The sequence below is a fragment of the Apus apus genome, chromosome 8 (genome assembly GCF_020740795.1).
Source record: "Apus apus isolate bApuApu2 chromosome 8, bApuApu2.pri.cur, whole genome shotgun sequence".
Lineage (NCBI taxonomy): Eukaryota > Metazoa > Chordata > Aves > Apodiformes > Apodidae > Apus > Apus apus.
Genome location: NC_067289.1, coordinates 8,544,318 through 8,567,721, shown reverse-complemented (window position 1 = coordinate 8,567,721; position 23,404 = coordinate 8,544,318). Strand labels below are relative to the sequence as shown.

The 23,404-nt window shown below is 44.8% G+C and overlaps 1 protein-coding gene across 2 annotated transcripts in view; it reads right to left on the bottom strand.

Moving 5' to 3' along the window:
* Nucleotides 1-20,535, bottom strand: part of SGPP2 (sphingosine-1-phosphate phosphatase 2) — a 42,411-nt gene extending 21,876 nt beyond the window's left edge. Inside the window, exons 1-3 of one of the 2 annotated variants that reach the window (XM_051626379.1) lie at nucleotides 18,084-20,535; nucleotides 17,544-17,675; nucleotides 951-1,109 (exon numbers count right to left, since the gene is read on the bottom strand). In XM_051626379.1, coding sequence (XP_051482339.1) covers nucleotides 951-1,109; nucleotides 17,544-17,615 — 231 coding nt within the window. In that variant the 5' untranslated portion in view covers nucleotides 17,616-17,675; nucleotides 18,084-20,535. Of the gene's footprint in view, nucleotides 1-950; nucleotides 1,110-15,169; nucleotides 15,365-17,543; nucleotides 17,676-18,083 lie in introns of those variants that run through there. The other variant, XM_051626378.1, reaches the window with a different exon arrangement.
* Nucleotides 20,536-23,404: the final 2,869 nt, after the last annotated feature.

Here is a 23,404-nt window from a genome sequence, read left to right as displayed (position 1 = left end):
TTCATGTTCTCTTTATGAAATGTATGGATGAGGGTTACTGGCACAGAACAACTGATGCCTTCTGTCTGAGACCAGATGCATTTGAAGGGTATGACCCAATTCATATTTGTTTCATTATTTCTCATCATATTATTTGGACAAAAGACAGAATATTATTAACCAGAATTTAAGTCAAGGAGAAGCTCCACTGTCAAGAAACAAAGCTAGATATCACATCCAAGTTTTTACCAAGCTTAAATTTCTGAAATCAATGTAGATTGACAGCTAAACCTCCAGGGTCTGTCATCTGCCAGAGATGTTTCCTGCCTCCCTTCTTTGTTCTAAAAGGGGCTTATTTGGGCAGCAACAATCTGATCGATACCAAGATGAGCAACGGCAGCAACAAAACAACCCAGATTAAAGTGCCTGGTTATCTACTGGTTTTCAGTAGGAAATACATCCTTCTGTGAAGGCTGAAGTGATGCTGAAGCCTGTTAATTTGAGAATGCTATAGTGTTAAGAAAAATCAATGTTTCTAAGTCTTAGCCTTCAACAGAGAATAATTATTATTTCCCCCCCAGGTGACTGCAGAAGCACCTTGTTTATTTCACCTCTACCTGCACATCCCCTCCCTTTTAGATTTATACTGATTTCAACTGAGCCAGAATTATCTGAAAGGATTATGCAGAAGAAATTGGGAAAGTTTTCCTAAAGTTATGAAAAATTATGCCCAAAAAATCACAACGCACTGGGAAGGAAATGTTTTCCCAACTGCTCTGTATAAACCCTACCAAAAGCATCTCAATTATTGGGCTGAAAAAAATAAGTCAGTGCAAAACACAACGGAGATGAACAGATACCCTGTATCAGCTCATTTGTTTGTTTGAAGGATTATCTTACTCTTCAATGTTCATTTGTTACAGTTACAGAATTAATAATGGCACATTTAAATAACTCACAGAAATACTTACACACCAAATAATTGTCATTCTTCTAGACACAGAGTGATCAATGTTCCAGTGCATAAATGGAAGGAAAGTGATATAGAAAACCTCTTCACCCAAAGCAGCTGAAAACTTGAACAAGTAGTAGTAGAAGTAGTTCTTCACAATATACTTCTGTGTGCAACCCTGGAAATGAGAGAATTTTAGAAAGTTTTAGTGGATTAGCAAATTATATGAAACATTGAAGAAATTTTAACTGTTATAGTTCCAAGTCCTGGAACCAAATAATTTGTTGGAACAAATGTCAAGAAATTAAGTTTAATTTTTACACTAAAATAAATAGTATGGTGATAGCTCAACTACAATTCCTGCAGATCAGAAATCTATTCAAACTATTTAAGGGTTGCAGCCCCAGTGACAAAGGTTTTCCAGAGACTGGATCAGCCTTTCTGCCAGAGAAATTAAGGATATTTCGCAAAAGGGTACAAATGTGTTCACTGTGAAGTTTCTACATCTGCAGACAAGAAGAGCCACCATTGCTTTCACTGAAAATGTGTTTTGAGATTAAAAAAAACACAAAAAACAAACGGAACCATTTAATTTAAAATTTGCCTCACTGTAACAGGCAAAGTTTACCCTGCTACCCCTCAAAATCTGCCTCCAGGAGCCACTGTCCCCAGCCCTGTGAGTGGGCAGGAGGAAGAGATGCCCCTGACACCACCACAGTTTTGCTCCAACACTTTTAACAACAACCAGGTTGTCTCTTTGAGCACTACCAGAGGAAATACTGCTAACAGTACCAGATGACATGGTGTAGGACTTTATTTACTCATTTATTAAGCTGTAGATTTCACTTTTCTCTGAATTTGGCAGCTCAATGATTTCATTAGAAGCACCCCACCTCACACACTCGCTCTCTCCCTTCTAGCAGGCTGCACCCAGCCTACCAGAGCTGGGAAGGCCCCCAGCAGTGTGTGCAATTAAGGCCATGAGGCAGGTCACTTGTGGCAAGGTTTGCTGTTGCTGCGTCCTGGGACTAGTACCCCACTAAGCAGCTTCACACCTCGTTAGCAAAAGCAACGTGCAAGTGGATCACATTTTGTATAAGCACCTTTACACTTCAGAAAAAAAGGAGATTTAATGAGGAGAATTTTTGATCCGGGGGCAGGAGCCATGGGGCCAATCTAGCCTGTCTCCATCTACCCCACAAATAAAAACATCTGGCTGTGTAAGTGTCAAAGAACCCCCTAAAGATGAGAGCTGAGAAGGCATCATAAAGGTTTCAGCATAGTTAAAATACAGCTTTGACATAAGCTCCTAAAATTCTTCTTCTGAGAGGAAAACTGTAATGCTTGGACTTTACTGCAAACCTAACCTACCAGAGAGAAATTCTCATCCTGCGTCCTGGTCAGAAAATGTAAAAATCATCTAAGGAGTCTAGACATGCAACTGTGACACACTGTAAAAGCCATTCGAAGTTCCAGTCCCTTGATCTGCTTTCAATACAGAGAGAAGGCAAACTGCACGAAAGTCAGATGGAAAGAAGTTGCAGCCATTCACCTATCACAGAAAAGAAACCCAACAACTTATTTAAATTGATTTTTGCATCAACAAACAGAAAAGATTAGTTAATGCTTTTGAAACTCTGGGGATCACAGGAGTGCCCCCCCATGTATTAGTAATAGAGGTCACAGATGAGTTCCTGGCATCCCTCTAAGGTAATTCAGCAGTTGGCTGTGGCTGGCTGAGTGACAGGGCAATCAGCCTGAGTGTCTCATCCACCACTTAGAAAACACCCCAGTGCAATTAGCAACTCTGATGCTTCTATCTGAGATCCTGAGACATATTTGGTCACACTTAGAAGGCCCCAAAGAAAGCTCTCTGCTGGCATCACTAATTCCTCAATTAAGCAGTGATCTCCAATGTATTAGGAATTATGTGCTCGTGTGCTTTACATCAAAAATTATCAGACATATCCCTAAGGTAACTCTTTTATAGTTGGAACCTCATGGGACGAGGTATAAAACACTCTCATGCCAGTAATCTGTTTGATGGGGGAAAAAAATTTAAATTCAGGTTCTGAAAGAAACTGGGAGTTAAAAAATACTTCCAGGCAGAAAGCAAGGGCCAAGTCCTTCCTTTCTGTTTCTTTCTTATTTTCCTTTTTTATCAGAAATCACTCTCCACTTGTTTGTTTTTGTTTTGTTGGGGTTTTTTAACACTTCTTTTTTTAAGCACCACCCCAGCAGCTGTGGACAGCTCAACACGTGAGGCAGGGGACAGAGATCAGGCTGGTGGCACAGGGTGCTACCAGCCACCTGTCAGGCACCCACAGCACCACAGAATCGCTCCACTTGACTGTAAGCAGTGTATGGTAGCTACAAGATCAACATTTTCAATCCTTAGGATCCTAAAACACCCTAAAGTACAGGAAGCCCACTCGGTGCACCTTTGTGCCCTGGCCCTCAAGAGGTCCATGTCAGCTGCAGCAGGGCCAGAGCTGGAACCCAGCACCCAGCTCACCTTTACTGTTGAGATCCATCATTTCTGCAGAAAGCAGACTGCTTTGCTCTGCCAAATGCCCTCCCTTTTTTTCTCATTTTAACCCCAGTGCAGGAAAACAGCATTACAGTTGTTCTTGTTAGCATCTTCTAGCGCTCTCAGAAGTTTATTCTATCTCTATATTAAAATAACTCTGATCTTCAGACTTGTTTAATGTACTGAAGTGACCTGAGGCTTTCCACAACCTCTGAAGCACTTTTAGTGAGTTAGCCCCCTCCATCCATCTCCATTTGGTTGTGAACAGAAAGGTTTTAATGGGCAGTAATTAAGGCTGTAGAGAAAGTCACCATTTCAAGAACATGTCAGAAGCCAGGTGTAATAAACCACAACATCTGCAGACACAGAAGACAGGTAATTTCACACAAAGGATCCTTCTCATCAACTATAAAATACCTGTTTTGGAAGAAAAACACAACACTTCACTGCTCAAATTACAAGAGACTCACAGGAACGTGCAAGTGTCTATAAATTAACTACTCAGCTGCAGTATTGGCACAGATAAGGGCTGCTGTAGGTGACCCTAGTTTCAGTCTCTGTACACTGGTCAGGGGTGACCCCCCCAAACCAGGTGCTGCCCCACTCACACTCGGGCCCTAAGTGCAGCCCCTGCACTGCCACAGCACCCACCCACCCACCTTCACCCTGAGCACCCCCAAAGCCTCCCTGGGGAGCAGCAACAGCAGGGCCAGCAGAGCAGAACAAGCCACCATCATGGTGACTCTCAGAAGGCACTCACAGACAGTGACATAGTGCAGCAGGGAGGCATCATTTCATACAGTACAGACATGAAGAATACTTAGCTTTTATATCTGAAGTAAAGGAAGAGCAGCTGATTCACTCATGTCATGGATTTAAAATGTATATTTAGGCAGACGTATACCCCTTCAGACATTAAAAAGAAAAAAAGCTGTGTAAAGCTACCACTCTTTCCAATTCCTGCAGTCTCTCTCTTGTCAGAGAGCTACACAGGCACCAGCTTTCTTTGCCCTGTCTCTAGAGACAAGCTTTGCAGCATCAGACTTCTAAGGCTCAGAGCCTGACCCAGAGATACCATTAACCGACATTTTGTTCTCAGCTCTTAATTACTTTGGATCTTCCAGGAGACATGCATATTTAATTAAAGTTGAAGTCCCTTGCCTCCCTTCCAACAGAATTGCCTCACAGAAGATCAGGAATTTCCCTCCCAAATCCCCTAGTTAACACACTGCAGTACTTCTCACTTCATGATTTTTTTTAGCTCTGAAAAAAGGCACAAAATTTAGAGAAAGCACCAAAGACCAGGCACAAGGAGAAAAGGTAAGAATTCCTATCTAGATGCTGCTCTACATGGAGACAATATAAATCATACCACTCAACCTGACAGGGCAGTGCTGTGTGGAGTAAAAGCAGTGGGAAAGCAGCTTTCTGTGCTGCAGTACCCTGTGCAGGCAGCCAGTTTCGTGTCACCTTCTATGTTTATTAACTGTAGCCAGTTCATGCAAGAACCTATCAAGTCACAACAAAAAAATGAGGTATCTGAGATCAGATTTTGGAAAATACAAAAAAGCAAAAACCATTTTTAAAAAAGGCTTCTGGTTTTCCATCCATCTGCACAGCTAAATGTCAAACAATTTCAGAGTTTTCTGAAGAGCCAACAAGCAGCTGAGAGCAGCCAGTAACATCTCCAACACATTCACCTTCCCTGGGAACACCAAGGCTGGAAATTCACCATTCCAAGAGGAAGGAGCAGAGTGGCCAGGAAAAAGGGGCTGTGCCCCGGGGCAAATTTCAGGCAAAGGGATGTTGAGAGCATTGGACTGGTGGTAAGGTAATGGAGGAGGCAGCAAAGAACACAGACATAAGGAAGAAATGGCAGAGATGTCAGAAAGGCAGCAGAGGGGAGGGCAGTGGCACACTCAGCCCACAAAACACATGCAAGGAGCCCTGAGGCATGAAAACCACACCTAACCAAACTCACATATATGTGCAGCTTCCCATTCTGCTCAAGCACTTTTAATATTTTTTTACTCTCTCTGGAACATGATGCAGCCAGTTTGGGAGAGTTGTCCAGGTTTGCATGGTATCCTTGTTGTTGCAGAGACACTCAGGGCTACCTGAAACCTGAGAGATATGGAGGGGGAGATAACACAAATCACCCAAAAACTCTCTTTAAATGCTACAATGTTCTGATGAGCTCTGCTATGAGCAGAAAAGGCTTGTTGAGCATTAAACCGTGACACAAGCACACGAAGAGGCAACATCCAACTTGCAGCTGTTGTACACATGCTTACAGTGGCATGTACTAATGGCATCATGAGGAAGGACGTGGGCTTGAATCATCCTGTGATGCAGAAGCAAGACAATCTCTGCATGAGAAGCTACAATGTGTGAGCTTCAAGCCAAACATTCATAGCACTTTTAACGGTCTCAGGCAAAAACAAGCAGGGAGGCTAGAAGCCAGGCAGACTTCTGGTACCATTTCAGTAGTTACTTAATTCATTGAAAGCACCAAAAAAGGCTTTATGTATGTAAAGCCGAGAGGGAGGAACTTGAGCAAAGCAATGCCACACAGCCAGCAGCACCAGGGATGGCTGGAAGATGTTGCACTGAAATGGGCCAGGTTTTGCAGGACCAAAGACTGAGGCCAGTCAAGTGGGAAATGGGAAATGTACTTAGGACTCCACCAGTGCTGCCATGCTGGGCAGTCCTCATCCAATCAATATCTCCCATCATTTGTTACATCTGACATGGGTGCATCTTCATAAAAAGCTTCCCCTTCAGACTGCAAAGGATGGGCAGCTGAGACAGACACAGAGCTGTCCAGCACACCCCAGCTAGGACAGGCCCAGGAGGCTGGTAAGACACTCCAGTTCATCCCTGAAGATTTCACTCCCTTCCACTCTGATTAATACTTGGCAGAATGAATTATGGGTTGTATTTCTTTACATTGCTCCTGAAGTAACACACCAAGGCCTCCTTCCTTCTGTTGAAAGAACACTGATAGCTGTGACAGAATCTTCCAAGCCAAATATGAAGTAGAATAAAGTCAGACTAGAGCTGACAGAGCACTTGTTTAGGCAATTAATAAGAATCAACAAAGGAAAACATGTATTATGCTGTCATCTTAAAATGTTATATTTTCTATAAGAAAGCCTTCTTACTTGAAAAAGAAAAGCTCGTGGTTCTCTTTCAGAGGCATAAGGGAAAATGTGACCGAGATGGCTTGTGAAGGACTTTGCCTGCAGCCAGCTGGAAGGACAGCCTCATGTTTCCTGAAAGCCAGCCTAATCAAAGTCTGCTCCACCAAAGATGGATGGTTTACACTCCCATCGCTCTGACAGAAGTATGTCTAGCCTGTCCTAACCTCCTTTGACAGTGGAGATTCCAGTGGCTGCTCCAGGTGATCTTTGAGTGCTTTGCTCTCCTGATACCTAGCCTGAAACTTACTGAAATTTAAACCTGTGGCTATTTTCTTATCTACTGCAGCCAAGGAACAAATTGTTTCCTTTCTCTGAAGGCTGACACAGGAGAAGCTTTTTACAAGAATGCAAAGACCAACATAACTGTCCTCTCTTCCACTGCTTTATCTCCTGGTGTTTCTTACAGAAGATATTTAGCACTTTCCAGGCACAGCACTTAACATGCTTGCTTTGAATTACAGTGCCCAAAGACCAGACACCACACAGCAATGCTGAAGGAATAGTCTTGAGTCCTGCACAGTTTCATCCATTTTGCAGGCTGTTTTTAGAACAGTATGCCACCATGGAACACACTCAGCCTCTGATCTCCTCTACCCATTTTTTCCTCCATAAAAGCATTGCCAAGTCTATTGTTTTCCATTCTGAAGCTGAGCATTTATTACACCTGCTTGTTCAATAGGTACCCACACCTATTGAATTAGAAGGCAATTTTCAACTATCCCTCCAACTCGATAAGACTATTTGATTTCTCTCCTTGTCCTCCAGCCTACCTGCAGCTCCTTTTTAATTAATCTCACAGACAGCACACCTACAATTCCAGCTAGTTACTTCCACATGGCTATGAAACCTATTCTGAAGGGCCTCTGTATTCATCACTTATCATCAAAAGATGATCTTCATTGCACTCAAATTCACAGGCCACTCAACTTCATATATTCCCTTCTTAGCAGATGCCTGAAGAGGTGACATCCATAAGTCCTCGTACGCTTTGGAGCTTCTGCTAGTTGCTGAAAAAAACAAAAGGCAAGATCATCTGATCTTCTCCACCCAGTGGTCTCATGGTACCAGAATGATGTTTCAGCCCTTTTCTTCCAATATCACTCAGGGAAAACCAGAGAGGTCTACCTTCCACCACAGCCTTCAGACTTGCAAGCGAACACCTATACAGACATCCCCAACATGGAAGGTAATGCCTTTGTCTTTATTTCCTTCCACACTATTTATGGAAAATCGTTCCCCTTGTGGCCATTTCAGTTTCCCAAGTAACTCCTCAGCCACCCAGTTGTTATGCTTTTGTTTTTAACCACCGATGGGTGTCAATAGCAGTTGCCTGCCAAGAAAGCTGCACAACAGCAGCATAAATAGGGTGGCTTTTGTTGGGGCACCCTCCTACCACAGAAAGAACTTGTTGATTTGTGCAATAAGGAAACAACAGGGCAAGAGAGAGACAGGAGAAGGAAGGGCACAAGGAAAAGACTTCCTTCCTCCCTGATTTACAGTGGAAGAACAGGTTTGTTTAATTGCATTTTAATTCACAAGAATTAGATGGCGATTTGGTGAGGTGCACCACAGAACCTACACCTGGAAGTGTCTGAGGAAGTCATTCTAGGGGTTGGGCAGCTGTGGACAGAGGTGGGGGGAAAAATGAGTAAAGAACAAGAGAAAGTAAATTACAGAGGGCTTAGAAGGATGGGCACTCCAGCTTTGAAAGGGAGATAAAAAAATTGCTCTGAAGCTCAACCATATTTCATACCTCCAAAGGACAAGTGTTGCTAAAAGTTGTTTTTGGATAGAAGGATGTGTCACAGAACAACAGTTTTCAAATGGCACAGCATTATAGATGGCCAGCCTGCCCACACACCAGCTCCCTGCAAGCACCACCACCTCCTGTTTCTGACTTTCTGCCAAAACACATGAGTCAGAGCCTTCCTAGGATCTGCACAGCTGCTAGATACCCAGGTTGCTCTCCAGAGAAGGAAGAGTGGGAAACCCTTGAACTCTTTTTTCCCCCAGCACATTAAGTTTGAGGAGCTCCCATCTGATGGGACTCCTTAACAGAAGTCTCACCTAACCCAACAGAAGCATGAAGAAATGACCAAGTGAGCATGAAGAACCAGGACTTCACTGTTAGGTTTCTTTTCAGAGCACAAGGCTTGTTCTCATCTGAAGACCTGGTTTTAGAAACTAACTATAGCCTGGAAACTTGACACCATAGATCAGTCATGTATTTCTACCCAGCAGCATCATGAATCCAGTCAGCTTGGTTCTGCATGAAGATGGGTTCCACAATAGAGGTCTATTTTGAGAGGCAGAGAGCAGCAAGGCTTCTGGAAGACAAGTGAGCAGAGTAACACCACATCATCTTCAGACAACTCTATTTTTTCAGTGTTACAATCAGGCACCAGCACAGGGAGAAGTGACTGTTTCCCCAGCAGATAGTCCAAGAATTCAAGTCAACGAGCAGTGTTCCAAGGTGGTGCCAAATGAGGCTTTGCTTTAAGAATCATGGCAAATATGCCAGTGCCAGGCAGATGTGATCCTAGCAGACAGAGACTGCTGCAAATGGAAAGGGACACAGTGTTCAAATTGCAGTCATCACCGGAGAGAGGCATGTGAAAGGACACCTCAGCAGCCTGCCAGCCCCTGGGGACAGACAGGAGCTGTAGATAAGATGTTCTCAATTCACCTCCTGCCTCATTATTAGCTGCAATTAGTGCAGGCCATGCCAATGTCAAGTTTCTGATGGGGAAATGCACAGAGACCAACATGCAACCTGATGTTGCCAACAAGCGCTGCTTCAAGGACCTCTGCTGCTGCTGCTGCAAGGCCAGAATCTCCTCCATTGCTGAACAAGGCACTCTGTGGCTGGCAGCCTCCATGTACCAGCATTGCGGGACACACACTGATTATTCCAACTTTTGCTTCGTGCTATATGTCCTGGTCCTTATCTGTGTCAAGGAACAGGTTCCTAACACCTCTGAGCCCTTTCCCATGCAAGCACTCGGTCTTTCCTCTCTTGCGGCACAACTGAGGGGTCTGACACCATCTCCTCCTGGAAAATTTCCAGTACCTGAAGGGGGCCTACAAGAAAGCTGGGGAGGGACTTTCTACAAGGCATGGAGTGATAGGACAAAGGGTAATGGCTTTAAGCTGGAAGACAGGAGATTTAGGTTAGACATTAGAAAGAAATTCTTCACACTGAAGGTGGTGAGACGCTGGAACAGGTTGCCCAGGGAAGCTGTGGATGTCCCCTCCCTGAAAGTGTTCAAAGCTAGGTTGGATGGGGCTTGGAGCAACCTGTTCTAGTGGGAGGTGTCCCTGCCCATGCAGGGCAGTTGGGACTAAATGGTCTTTAAGGTCCCTTCCAACCCAAACCTTTCTATGATTCTATGAAAATACAGTACCTCAGTGCTCTCCCTTTGCACAGACAAATACCAATCAGGAACACTGGAGGCAATACACCTAATTAAACTGCTCAGCATAAGTAGGCAATTACAACCACATCAAGTCAAGCTCTCTGCAAAGGAGAGCAACCTGGTCTGCTGTTACACAGCTTTGTACAAACCAGAACCAGAGGGCTCAAGCAACTCTATTAGCAGTTGTCTGCAACTGCAACCTGTCTTCAAAAGGAAGGATTAAACACACCTTTTTTTTTTTTAATGCAATAATGAATAGTCATAAATACAGTAATAAAACAGTAATAAATTAGCCTGATATTATACTAACTCTACTGAACTGGTATGAAGCCCTATAAAGCAGGAACTTGAGTAGCTACTTCAAATAAAAATCTCTAGACCTCAGATTTGCTTGCCATAGCAGCCAATAGTCACTTTCCACTGCCCAGACGACCCATAAATATTCCCCACAGAGCACACACACAAAGCGAAGTAAAAGTACTGGCTGGCCAAAGGAATTTCCCAGGGGGAACCATTTTTTTCTGGCTCCTTGCCCATTAAACCTATCCCTTGTACTCCAGAGACCCAAAGGAAAAAAAAAAAGACAGCAGATCAGCTTTTATTCTTCTGGTTGATATCTGAACTGATGGCCTAAGACATTCAGCAGAATTATAAAACAGCAAGTGGCTCACCTCCAAGTACTGGTGTTAATCCTAGGATCCTGACAGCTCCTCATTAGGAGGTCCAGCAGCCTCCAAAAAGATGACTCAGTCTGTGAGCTGGGAAGCACTGAGTCACGGGGCACCTAACGATGGCTGTAAGGACTGAGGCTCCCAGCACAGCCCCTCATATGTCCCCTGCACCACCACCCACCTTCCCCTCAGCACCAGGTCCCACACAGTCACACAGAACACCTATTACCATCAGTGCGTGGAGTTTCACAAACTTTTATGAGCGTCAGATGTTTCTGCAGCAAGATCTAGAACATGACCAGGCACTGGTAACAAACAGGCTTTGCTGCCAGTTCTCTGGAAGAGACACTGGTCTTCTCTCTAAAGAGAGGCAAGCACAGCACTGACAGATCTACACAGGGCTGTCACACACTTCTTGAACCTTGGATGTGACTGCACTGTCATCTTCCAAAGGGCCATCATTCACAGGGCTGGCAAAAACCATGTGATTAAACTCTCTCATTCATACCAAGAAACAAGCTGCTTTCCATGGGAGCCTTGAAACAAAAACCAGACATGTACAAGACAGGTGAGCCCCCCTGGCTGCCACACCAGGTAGTGGAAAGCTAAACATGAAGTACCAGAGCAGCAGGAGTGATGCTGAGGAATGTGAGCCTCATGTTCAGCCCATTGAAATAAGAAACTGGATCTCATGTTTCTCCAGCGGCAGCTCCAGACTGAGGAATGTCCAAAAGTTCAGCCATACTCTCTAGGAGGACGAAATGTTAGTACTTGAGACAGCAACACCTTGCTGCCAGCTTATGGGCTTTTCTCACAAGGGTTTGTCTCACCTCCTGAGCCTACCTCAGTTACTGTCAATTTGCTGCATAGTAAAGAGAAACAACATGAAACAGGGCAAGCCAGTAATATGATTAAGAAAGGAAAAGCAAGGCTCCAAAGCTGATGCAAAAGTCTACTGCAAGGGAACACCACCAAAGAGAGACCTTGACCCCAGCTTTAGGGCAAGTCTACCTCAAATTACCTCCCATCACAGTGAAAGCAGTGTTTTCACCTATGTGTTGCCACTAATTAACTATGTTTCGGGGGACTGCAATACACCTGAGAAGGACGTGGAGTTTTTACCTACCTTCTCCATTTCTGTTACCATCACCTTGCTGTTACCTTGGTTGTTAGCTTCCTCACCCACAGCACAAGCAAGAACTACACAATCATTAAATGTGATCAGGCAGTTTGTAAACTTTACACCAGTCTGGAGCAGTTCTGACAGTTAAGGTATAACTACAGAGTAAATATGAACTGTACTCTTTCAAAGTCAGGAAGACAGATCTAGAGAGATGATAAAGCATCTGAGAAAAGGAAGTGTGGAGAAAAAACAGAACTCTACAGTGAACTCTGAATAAGAGATGTTTTTATTGTGGTGTTGTTTTTTTTTCTTGGTGCCCTTTAATTCAGGCTATTAACTTCAGGAGCAAAAGTCCATCAGGAGGTTAGAGATAAGCAGAGTTCTACTTTTTAAAATTAACTTTAATGTGGCTACTCACTAAAATATTGGATAAGGCTTCAGAAAGTTAGTATTTGCAAGTGTGCAACTCAAGGACTTTATACAGAGCATCAGGAAAATACATCTTTCAATTTAAGAAATAAATTCCCTGCAAAGCAAACTAATATTAGAAAATAAAGAAGCATAAGCTAGAGCCAGGATAATAATAAAAAATTACTGTCTTGTCTTCAAACCAGGACACATAGTAATAAAACCTGACAGTTCCCTCACTAAAAGCCCATGGGTTCAATATTAAGTCCCAGCCAGGGCATAAATCCAGCTAGTGTGTTGAACTAGCACCATTTGTAGCATCCTCAGATATCCAAGTCTTCAAATAAAAGTATTAAAAAGTGTTTCTAACTGATCTGGTAACCAAGGGAACATCAAGACCATGGGCTAGACATCTGATTCAGTATTTAGCAAACACATACAACCCTCACTCTCACATCTGAGCGTTTAATTCCTTGTCTCTCGTCCGGGGGCAGCTCCTGTGGGGCAGCTGGGTCTGAATTACAAAGACTCAGCAATACAGCCACTTATTGCCCTGCTGACCACCATAATGAAGCCTTGCTGGCTTTTTTTTTTTTTAAAAAACACATATGATCTGCAGGTTATACCTAAAAGATAACATCCCAAGCAGCACTGCTGGCAACAAATGAATGCAGTTAATTAAAGGTCTCCTCCTCCCAGACAAAGAGCCATCCTGTCTCATTACCCTCCTGAGGGATGCCCATTTACCTCCTTGCAGGATGGCATCCACACCTACCAGGTGTGCCCATCCCCACCCAAGCCACCACCAGCTGCAAGCCCTCAGATCCGTCTTCCCAGAGTCTCTCCAGCTGGGCTACCTCAGCACACCTTCCAGCCCATGTCAGATTCAGGGGCCTGAGAGCTGGCAGAGAAGAAAGGGAAATGTCCTGATGAGATAGAGCAGTGGCAGCCCCAGCATCTGGCCAGCCATTCACATCTTCTCCACTCAAGCATCCAATTATATTTCTCTCTTTTCACAGATAAAACCTACTGATTGTCTACAAATGTGGCCTTCAAAACTACACCATTGTGGCAGTAAAGACAAAGCAATATGGAAGTTACTAATTCACAGAAACCTTCTGTCCTACTAAGACCAACTTCAAAACTCCCAGGCTTCAGGAAGGGATGCTGAGCACAGAGTCACCCAAGGCCAGCAGGAGCATTATGCAGGGCAGTGCATAAGCACTCTTCTGCAGACACCTGGAGCTAAGGGCAAGAAAATACCCTTGTTTATGGCAGAGGACCTTGCTATGCATATCAGACTCAAAAACCCACTGGGCTCTTATATCCACTTCTTTGCAGATAAATTAGGGCAGCCCCAGTTCATTTAGCAACAGAGCAGTGAGCATGTGTTTTAGCACAAAGAAAATTCAATTCCTTTTCTGCAACTCCTGGCAGGCTGCAGAAGACCTTCTTTGTAAAAATGGATTTTCACAGGAGCGGAGAGTATTTACAATTTGAGTACTTCACTGAAACAATGTGCAAGCCATTACTCCCATCTCCTTTTTCCTTGGATTTGACCCCAACTTTGTATGTTCAGAAGTGAGTGTCTACATCACGTGGAAACAAGCTCTTCTGCTTTTCTCTCCACGTCTTATAGAGTCTCACCCAGGACATAGTCACCCTTCATTAAGGGTAGTTGTGTCTTACTTCACCAAGACCAAAAAGAATTTATCCAAGTGAAGTAAAAGGCTCCGTTCAAGGAATATTAACTTGGATAGGATTTTATTGTTAGCACTGCTACATTAACCATGTCACTGTTCAGAAACAATAGTGAAAACAAGTATTAATTATCTGCATAATTTTCTTAAAACAGTTTACTGGTTTTTGTTCAGAAGTAGAACAGACTGAAGGACTACCCCAGTTTTCCTTATCTTCTAATAGATAAGGAGTCAAGCAGTGGCTGATGAAGAATTTTAGATGCCTGAAGTGGAAATCCAAGCACTAGATGTAGAACAGAGAAAGGTAAAATAGTATGAGAGGGGCGGAGTGGTGGGGGATTTGGTAGAGCTGGGGCATTCACGGCTGGGCCATGTTTATTTTGCAGAAAGAGTTCCTGAGACCATTATCACACCTCCTTTCCAAAAGGCACCACAAAGTGATCTGATAATGAACTCAGGTAATTGCAGTAAGAGAAAAAGCAGGTCACCCGACCTGTACACACGGGTTGCCTCATGCCCTTCCCGCTTCCCTTCAGATACACAAGGGAATTCCAGCCCCTGCCGCAAAACGCCGTGACCCGCTTGGCCCGGGGGCAGCAAAGCCCATCTCCAGCCCATCTCCAGCCCAACCCATCTGCAACCAGCAGAAACGAACTAGCCCAGGCCCGGGCAGCGGCACAGCCGGGGCAGGCAGAGCTCCTCGCCTCTGCGGGGCCCGTCTGCCGTGAGGTGGGCGAGAGGAGCCCCGTCCCACCCCCGTGAGGCCGGTGGGGCTCCCTGCAGCCCCCCAGCAGGCGCACCCCCGGCTGGAGACAGACCCCCGGCAGATGGAATTGCCGTCCAGCCGCTGCCCGGGGAAAAACGGGCATTTCGGAGGGAGGAAGCGCTGCTGCAGCGCTCCTCCGGGCACCTCCAAGGCCACCCCCGCCCGTCCCCCTCCGGTTATCTTATCTCGACCCCCAGAAACGCCTCCCCGGCGGGATGCGGGATGCGGGGCTGCGGCCCCACGCAGCGCTCCCCAGCACCGGCCCTCCCGCGCAGCCCGGCCCCTCCGTTCCTCCTCCCGGTCCCGCTCCCGGGCAGGCGGCGGGACGCTGGGAACCCCCCCGGGGAAACCCCGGCTCTCACGGCCGCGGGGGGCGGCTCTGCTGAGTCACAGCCGGGCCCGGCCTCACCCCCGCACTCACCTGCGGGCCGGGGCCGCTCCCGGCAGCCGCCGTGCGGTGCAGCGCACCCGCGCCGTTGCAGGCACCGCAGTCCCGGGCCCCCTCCACGGGGTCTCCGCCGCAGCAGCCCTCATCTCCGGCGGGGAAGAGCCCGCAGCAGCGCTGGAAGCGCGCCACGAGCTGGGAGCTGCGCAGGGTACTCAGCAGGCGGGACATGCTGCCGGCAGGCTCCGCGCTCCGCTCCGCACCGCGTAACCCCGTCCCGCGCAGCGCCCCGCGGGGCCGCGGGCAGGTGCGTCCGCCCCGCACAGGTGCGTCCGCCGCGCCCCGCCCCGCACAGGTGCGGGGCCCGCCCGGGAGCGCCCCCTGCCTCTCATGTCATGCCCTGCCTGCCCCCCGGGACTGCCCCCGGGGATCCCTCGCACCCCGGCGGCAGCAGGAAACTTAGCAGGTTCCTCTTTTTAGTCATTTTTCCTCCCGTGACCACCCTGGTGCAAATATATATATATATGTATATATAAATATATATATATATATAGAGAGAGAGAGAGAGAGAGAATCATCAAATGGTTTGAGTTGGAAGGGACCTTAAATACCGCCTAGTTCCAACCCCCCTGCAATGGGAATGTGCCTTCAGATAAACACCACTTCAACCTAAAGATAAAACACCCCGGAGCCTGACCAAGGGCTTAACGGGATCTCCCTGGAAAACACTTACACGGGGAGGTGATGGGCAGGCAGGGGAGGAGGCGGGAGGGGAGACCCACCCCCCTTCTCTGTGCAAGCTCCCGCGCCGCTGCCTCCGCAGGGGCTCCTCTGCCGCCACCTCCCTGCTGGGTGCCGAGCACCCTTGGCTCCGTTCTGTCCCATCTTGCAGCCGGCATGTTTTTCTCCTAAATATTGGCGCGTATATATTGCACACATACATACACAAGCACGACTCTCTGTTTTCTCCCTTCAATTTGTCTATGGAGCTTCCCATGGGAAGAGAGGAGATACCACTTGGAAGGTACCCTGCCAGCCCCAGGGCTGCAAAACTTGCTGAGGATGATTCTCGTTGATTTCTGCTCTTCAGACTTTAAGGAGCTTTGGTTGGTTGGTGTATTTATTTTTTTAGAACCGCCCATTTCTATCCCCAGAAATACATTTTGTACAAAAATGGCAAAATCATCCTTCACTCAATGTAGGCAAATTTGTTAGTAATTTCCTCCCCCCACCCCAAATACTCCAGATTATCTAGGATTGCATCAAGGATGTGGATTTTTGGTTTTTGTTTTTTTTTTTTTGTTGTTGTTGTTGGTTGGTTGGTTTGTTTGCTTTTTCCCAGAGCCCTTGAAAGCCAGAGCCATGTTCCTTTACTTGTTAGAAAATGTCTCTGTGCCACTGCTCAGGCTGACCATGGCAGATTCTCCCCCAGCCCATGCCAGTGCTCTGGGGACAACAGGGCTACCTCCTCTCCCAACCCCAGCACAGCCAGGCCACCTTCCCGACATGGGCAGCCTGGCCTCTGTGGGGACCTCCAGGGATGGGGCTCCTTCACCCCATCCAGACTCCAGAGCAGAATCCACAGAGCCCAGCTTATTGCTTCCTGTGGCTCATACTCTCTAATCTTCTCAAAATGTCATCTTCCATCATTTGAGGTTTGCCCAACCACAGCTGCAGGTGACATTGTGTGTCAAGTGCTTTCCTCCAGGCTTGTGCACACACGCGCTCATCCCTGGCCGTGATGACAGGGTTGCAGTTGGCTCCTTGGCAGAACCAGCTCATGCAGGCCCAGGAGGGAGGCTGCTCACCTGACATGCTTATATTGTATCCTTGCAGGAATTATTCATTCTTTCCTTCTAGTTTTCTTTTTTTAGCAGCTGTATAACATATTAGGTGCACTCAGATGTATCTGAGAAGCTTTTCTGTTCTTTTTCCCATTTCTTGGATATGCAAAACATGCACAAGTGTGGGATTTCAATTAAAAATTACATTTATATTCCTGGATTCCTTCTACATAGACCAACTGCAGTAGAGCTGGGTAAGAGATTAGTTTGGTGCCTAGATCCTTCATGGTTATTTTCATTGTATTACAGAAAGAGTCTTCAGAACTATTTCATCCTTATTTTATCCACTTATGGATATGAGAGGTTTTAACACGTTAATTTGAAGAGCAACATTACAGCCCTGCCAGTGCAGGTGGGAGTTTTGCTGCAGATGCTGGTGAGACAGGATCTCATCCAGAGACACTGCAGAAAAGCAGGAACAGAAGTGCACGGCTGGGGCCAGCACTCTGTAGGTATTTTAAAACATCTCTCTGTCAACCACAAGTCAATATTTCTCTGATCTGCCCACTTACTTGTGTCTCCCTGTTGTCATTATAATACTACCTGAGTATTAAAATAGAACTAACCATTTGTAGCCAGCTTCTACCTAATTCTTCAGGCAACCACAGGTCAGTGGCACTGTGCCTCAGGGAGGACATCAGGATCCAGCTGGTAGGAATTCAAGATGACTGGGATTTTTTTCCATACTTCCTCTAAACCTAATAGAGAAAAAAAAATAAATTAAAAATAAAAATTAAAATTAAAAAAGCAGGGGAGGGATTTCTACCCACTGTTCATTTTAACCTGCCTTGTCCATGACTTTGAGCACTCCAGCTGTTGCTTTGTCTTTATTCACTAAGACTCCCAAGAAAGCCAAAGAGGTTGTGGGGGGAATCTACTCTTAAGAATTTACCATTTTAATGACAATAGGTTAATACAGCTGTGACTTTAGACTGAGTTAGTAGATTATTTTACCAGAGGCATCTGTGCAGAACTATTGCATGTAGTTTTACACCCCTACTTCCTTATGCTAGCTTAAGTAGCAGACCATTAGACAAAGCCAGCCCCAGGAGACCATCCTGCTGCTACGTGGAATGGGGAACACCAGAATAAACAAGTCCTCTCACCTTACAGGGGAATCAGCACACAGGTACAAACTGCTGTGAAACGGGAGAAAAAGCAAGGCTGGAATTGCAGCGTCAGTGAAAAAATAATGCAAACGGGGTCTGAAGTGTGCCAGAGCTGAAGGAGCCTTAAGCATCCCTCAGCCAGGGCTGCAGTGACCCTTTGTCTCTGCAAAGCACAGCTGCCTGGAAAGGATGTGAAAGTCACATTCCTAGTGCAGACTGATTTCTGGAATGAAAAAAACATTTCAGGTTCGGTTTAGGAGACAAAGAAAACTCACTGATGGCTTTTGGACATTTTCTTAGGAAGATCATGATCAATATCATCATCCTGCCTCTGCCACTCCCCTCAACTGATTTTTGAACCACCTGGCAAATTCAAGCCGTGTTCATCATGGGAGCAGAAGTTTCCTTGGATTTGCACTCCTGGGGTTTTAGGGAGAAAGCAGTGCAACAGCAGGTGGAGGCAGTTTGGGCTGCCCCATGGCCCCCCCCAGACACGGGTATTTCCAGGCATGCTGCTGGCAATGCCACCTCCTGCCTACCTGGTGCCTGACAGATCTGGGCACAGCTGTGGGATCAGTGTGGGTTTGTGGGACTGGAAGGAGGAAACAGACACTTCCTGGATGGAACGGAGGATTGTTACAAGGGTCGCAGCACATCAGTGGGAGGTGTCTGGGCCACAAATAGGATGGAGGGTTTGAGGAGAGAACCGAAGTGACAAGACAGACTATTGCTCTGGGAAGTCCCTAGTAATGTGAAATAAATATCTACAGGAAACTTGTTTTGTCATTGCACTGCTCACAGAGGAACATGCTTATTCTTGCTCGAAGCAGGAGTATGAATCATTCCTCTTCTGTCCCTCCTACAGAGCAATGTTCCAACTGCCTTCTCCTGAGACCTGCCTCACAATACCTCTGATAGGCAAGAAAAAACTCAGGATCTGGCTCCTTCAAGGATTTGCTTTGGATACAAACCCCAAAATTAAACAAATAAAAACTTCAAGAACTGTCCCACAATTTGTGTGGCCTATATAGATTTTCTGACACTCAGGCAGATTTCTGTAAAAACTGTGGAATCAACATCACTGCAAAGGACAAGATGGGCAGCATTCTGAGGGTTTAAAACAAGCTATTTATGAACTGTGAAGCTGCAAAGAATGTTTTAAAAACTCTAACTGAAGAACCTACATCATCTACAGCCAAAATATCTTACTAATAGTTGGTCAGCACTCAGCTACATTTTCACAAGGGAAAAAATCACCTCTGGGCTGAGGATAAGCATGAAAAATGGGAATACAAAGGATAACTTTTGAGAAATCTGAAAATAGTGCCTTCTGCTGAAAGCATTTCCTTAACAAGGGGTGTCACTGTCATGACAGTGGATAATTTTGCCTCCAGCATCAACAAAGCTAAGAGCAAAGTACAAATTCCACAACTGGGGGTAGATAATGATGCTAGGAGAACACAGCTCAGTTTTCAGTTGCCAGCCTGAGTTTGCAATCCTGACAGCCAGACAAGTCTTGTTTTGACTCATAAGCCAAAGGAACGGGTCTGAAGGAGCAAATAGGAGCATAATTTTTAGTCACTGTGTTTCACTGTGGAGGATCCTACTTTACAGCTACTGCAGCTGTTAGCCCTTCCAGGCAGCAGTGAATTATCAGCAATACACACACGGCAGAACTGTAGTTTTCCAAACAAAAGAAACAAACACATTGAGATGACTTGAACATGGACAAACTGAAGCCTCCACTGAAATTACCGTAGAGCCACTGCATGAAGAGATGTCTCTGGTACCAGGGGAAAAGGACTTATTCATATCTTTCATACCTGGAGGGGTGATGAGGGTTGAACAAGGCAGAGATAGGAACACCAGCACACCGTGACCCACGGAGCCTGAGGGTGGGATGTGGGCTGTGCCAGAGGGGTGGGACTTGAGTTACTGTTTTGCCACAATCCCTTCTTCACCATTTGAAGACACTTAGGGCTAGACACAGAAATCCCTTGGTCATGCATTGAAGAGAGAAAGCCCATCAACTCATCAGTATCAGGGTGCACTCTATTTCAACAAGCTTTGGACAAAACTTCTTTCCCAGCTTCATCCCATATATTTTTTCCTACCCTCCCTACTTCAGAGCCCAACTCTTACTTTCATCTTCCTTCATAATTTTTCCAAAATTTGCATTTTTCACTGTTTATATTGTGAATTAAACTATTAAAATTTGCATGGTTTTAATACTAAGAGTTCCAAGTACTCTTTTTGTAATATTCATGCATTCTCATTTAATTTATTTGACACGTTACTGAACACATAATTTTGAAACTGAGCCTTTGGTACTAAATGTCAGAACCAACCACCCAATAACCTCACAGGGAATAAAAAGGACCTTTCTCAGCTTAGCTGAAAGAAGTAAAGATTTTGAAGTGAGGTGATGAGATGACAAAGTTCTGTACAAGGTGTTAGAAACCAATGTATGAGAGATGGTTTTCACAGCACCCAAATCTTTTACCTTTCATGTAATGTGTATCAAAGTTCAAACGAAATACATCCTGAAAACAATTTCTTAGGAAAAAAACTTTTGCAACATAAGTCAATAAAGAATCATGACATTCCACCAGGCTTTCCTCTGCAGCAGTAGGAATGGTCTTGTCTCTGCAATGTAAAGTTATGGGTAAGTACAATTCTCATTGAGTCTCTCCCAGATTTAATCTCCATTTGAGATGTAAAAACATAAAGCAGGTTTTGAGCAACAGGAGCCTGCATGTTTGATATGCCTTTTCTGACTATGAGGAAAAGTTTTCTATGCAAATAGCTTTAGTTTAACTGAACAGTATAGCAAGATTGAAACATGTTTCTGTAATAACTCAGCAGCCTACAACGCACTGAACACACAGCTGATCGTCTTTGCACAGATGATTTTTAAAATGTAAAGCTCCAGCACAGAGCATGTGCTAAATATACAAGTTCTTTAAGATCTAACTGCTCATCAACTCCCATAACTTTAGACATGAGAAAAAAAAATAATAAACTTGTGTTTTTATAATTCTCACATAATTTCATCATAAAATCCTTATTTTATGTGTATGGTCATATTTCTAGTTTTAGAGAATGTAAGTACAAAAGCAAAGTGAATTTTAGAACTTGAAAAGACGAAAGCAGCTCCAAAAACTGTGAGAATGTGCTGAAGCTGTGGCTGCTGTCTTGGGTAGGAATAATTAACATTTCTGTTTGCAGTGTAAGTAACCAGATAATGCTATGTAATTGCTCATGAATTGCATTGCTTGAAATAGTATTGCTAATTTCCAGTGGTGATTAGCATATCATTTAAATAATTATTCTGCACCATATCACCAAACACTTCAATTGCTTGCACATCTACCATGAAATTCCTAGAGGCGTTCTCAGCATTTTGAGTCATTTGTAGGCTAGACAACACCTCGGCTGCTTCAGTGTTTTGTGAAGTAACAGCAGAAGAGAAATTAATAATGCTGTGTTTAAATATCAAACTGAATCCTCAAAAATTTTTAAAAGCTTGACTATCATAAGAGCTCACCTGTCTGATTTTATTTACAATACCATATACTAGCCCTCTGGGAAAAAATCTGTTTGTCTCAAAAGCAGTCTAGCCTTCAGATGGTGAAAACTTATCCTCTGGGTTGAGTTTTGCCTCAATGTACTTGAAACCATGGAAAGGGTTTCTAGAGGGTGTTTTTCTGGCAGCTCCCATGCTGCTGTCTGATGTATCTCAGCTCATAGCTGTGGGCACTGCTGGAAAGGCTCAGCAGAACCAACATCCTTTCTCTTGCTCGTTTTATTCTGAGTCATCTTCTGGCATGTGGTCTTGGATAAATCCCCATTCCTCATATGAAGAAATGGTGACAACATGACAGTTCTTGAGTAATTATTCTCAAAGACAGCATAATACCCTGCCTTTTATTACTGCCTTCTCTTTCAAGCAAGCTCTTACTCTTGAAAGTTGGGTTTTGCTCTGAGACCATGAGCACAGAAGGAAGCCTGAACATAGCGTGTAGTCCCTTAAGCAGTCAGCCACTAACAGGCAGCTCACACCCAGCACATGCAAAACCGAGCAAAAACCGTCGGGAAGGAGCTGCTTACTGTAACAACCTGCCTTTCCTGAAGGAAAAGTCATTGATACTCACGAATGGTGAGGAACAACAGTTCATCTTGCCCTCTGTGCACTGCACATTTCTCCATGGTTCTTCATCCCGCTCAGAGCAGAGGAAGGATTTGAAAGTTGGATACCTCTCCAGCCTGCCCCGGTAGCTTCTCCTCAGCAGCACCTGACCTGTAAGAGACTTCTGCCATCACTTTTGAAGCTGCAGCATTATGCTTTCTAAAAGTTTATTGCTGTGCCACGAGTCACAGCTGTCAAACACTCGTTAGGAATGAAACAAACTGAGAGTATTTCTTTCTTTCCTCTAAATCCTGTTTGTTTGGGGTACGGAGCTGGGCATTGCCAGTGCAGGTCAGCAGAAATGGTTCCATCCCTGCAGAGACTCAGGCAGTGTAAAACAGCCTGAAAAGGGCAAGAGTGGCTTTGCTGGGAGCTGCTGAATTGTTAATTTATTTATTTTTTTTTTTTCAGGTAATTTATGAGTTTCAAATAAAAGTCTTTTTGAGAGTTAGTAGTCCAGAGGAGGAAGAAGAGTGGGAGTGGAAAATGAACAATGACATGGATTGAAGCTAGTGCAGCCAGTTCATAGATTTTATTGTTTGTATGTAAACACTTTGGGTAACTAGTGCTTTTTAAAGCACCAAAAAATATGTGCTCAATCAATTCATTCAACTATGAAGAGCTCTGAAATTCCTACTTTTCATTCTACTGTCACCCACATGACAGATGTCATCCTAAAACCATAAATAGCTCTTGGATTTTTTGCTTTATTTCTACTATCTCCACGACAAACCTTAATGTTATTGATCCTATTTTAAAGACAGAAAAAATCCCACACCCATATGTCAATGTTTTAACATTGATTGACTGGCAGTAGGCCAAGAAGGATACCTGTGTCCATTTTTTGTGGTATAGTAGAGAGAAACAATGGTTCACCTCAATTCATCAGAAATAATGTCAGTCATCCACTTCAAACACTGGAAGCCACGAGATGAACTGTACAGGGCAGTAAGAAAAAACTGCTATATTCTGGGTATTTGCCCTAATTCTAGCAATGAATACACAGCTACCAATGAAGCAAGGGTACTGCTGTTCTTGCATACATGGGAGGAAGATGAGATGACCATTTGTTCCAGGTGTGACCAGCATATTTCCAGATCCTCAGCCTGTCCTGCACTTGCCTTCTGAA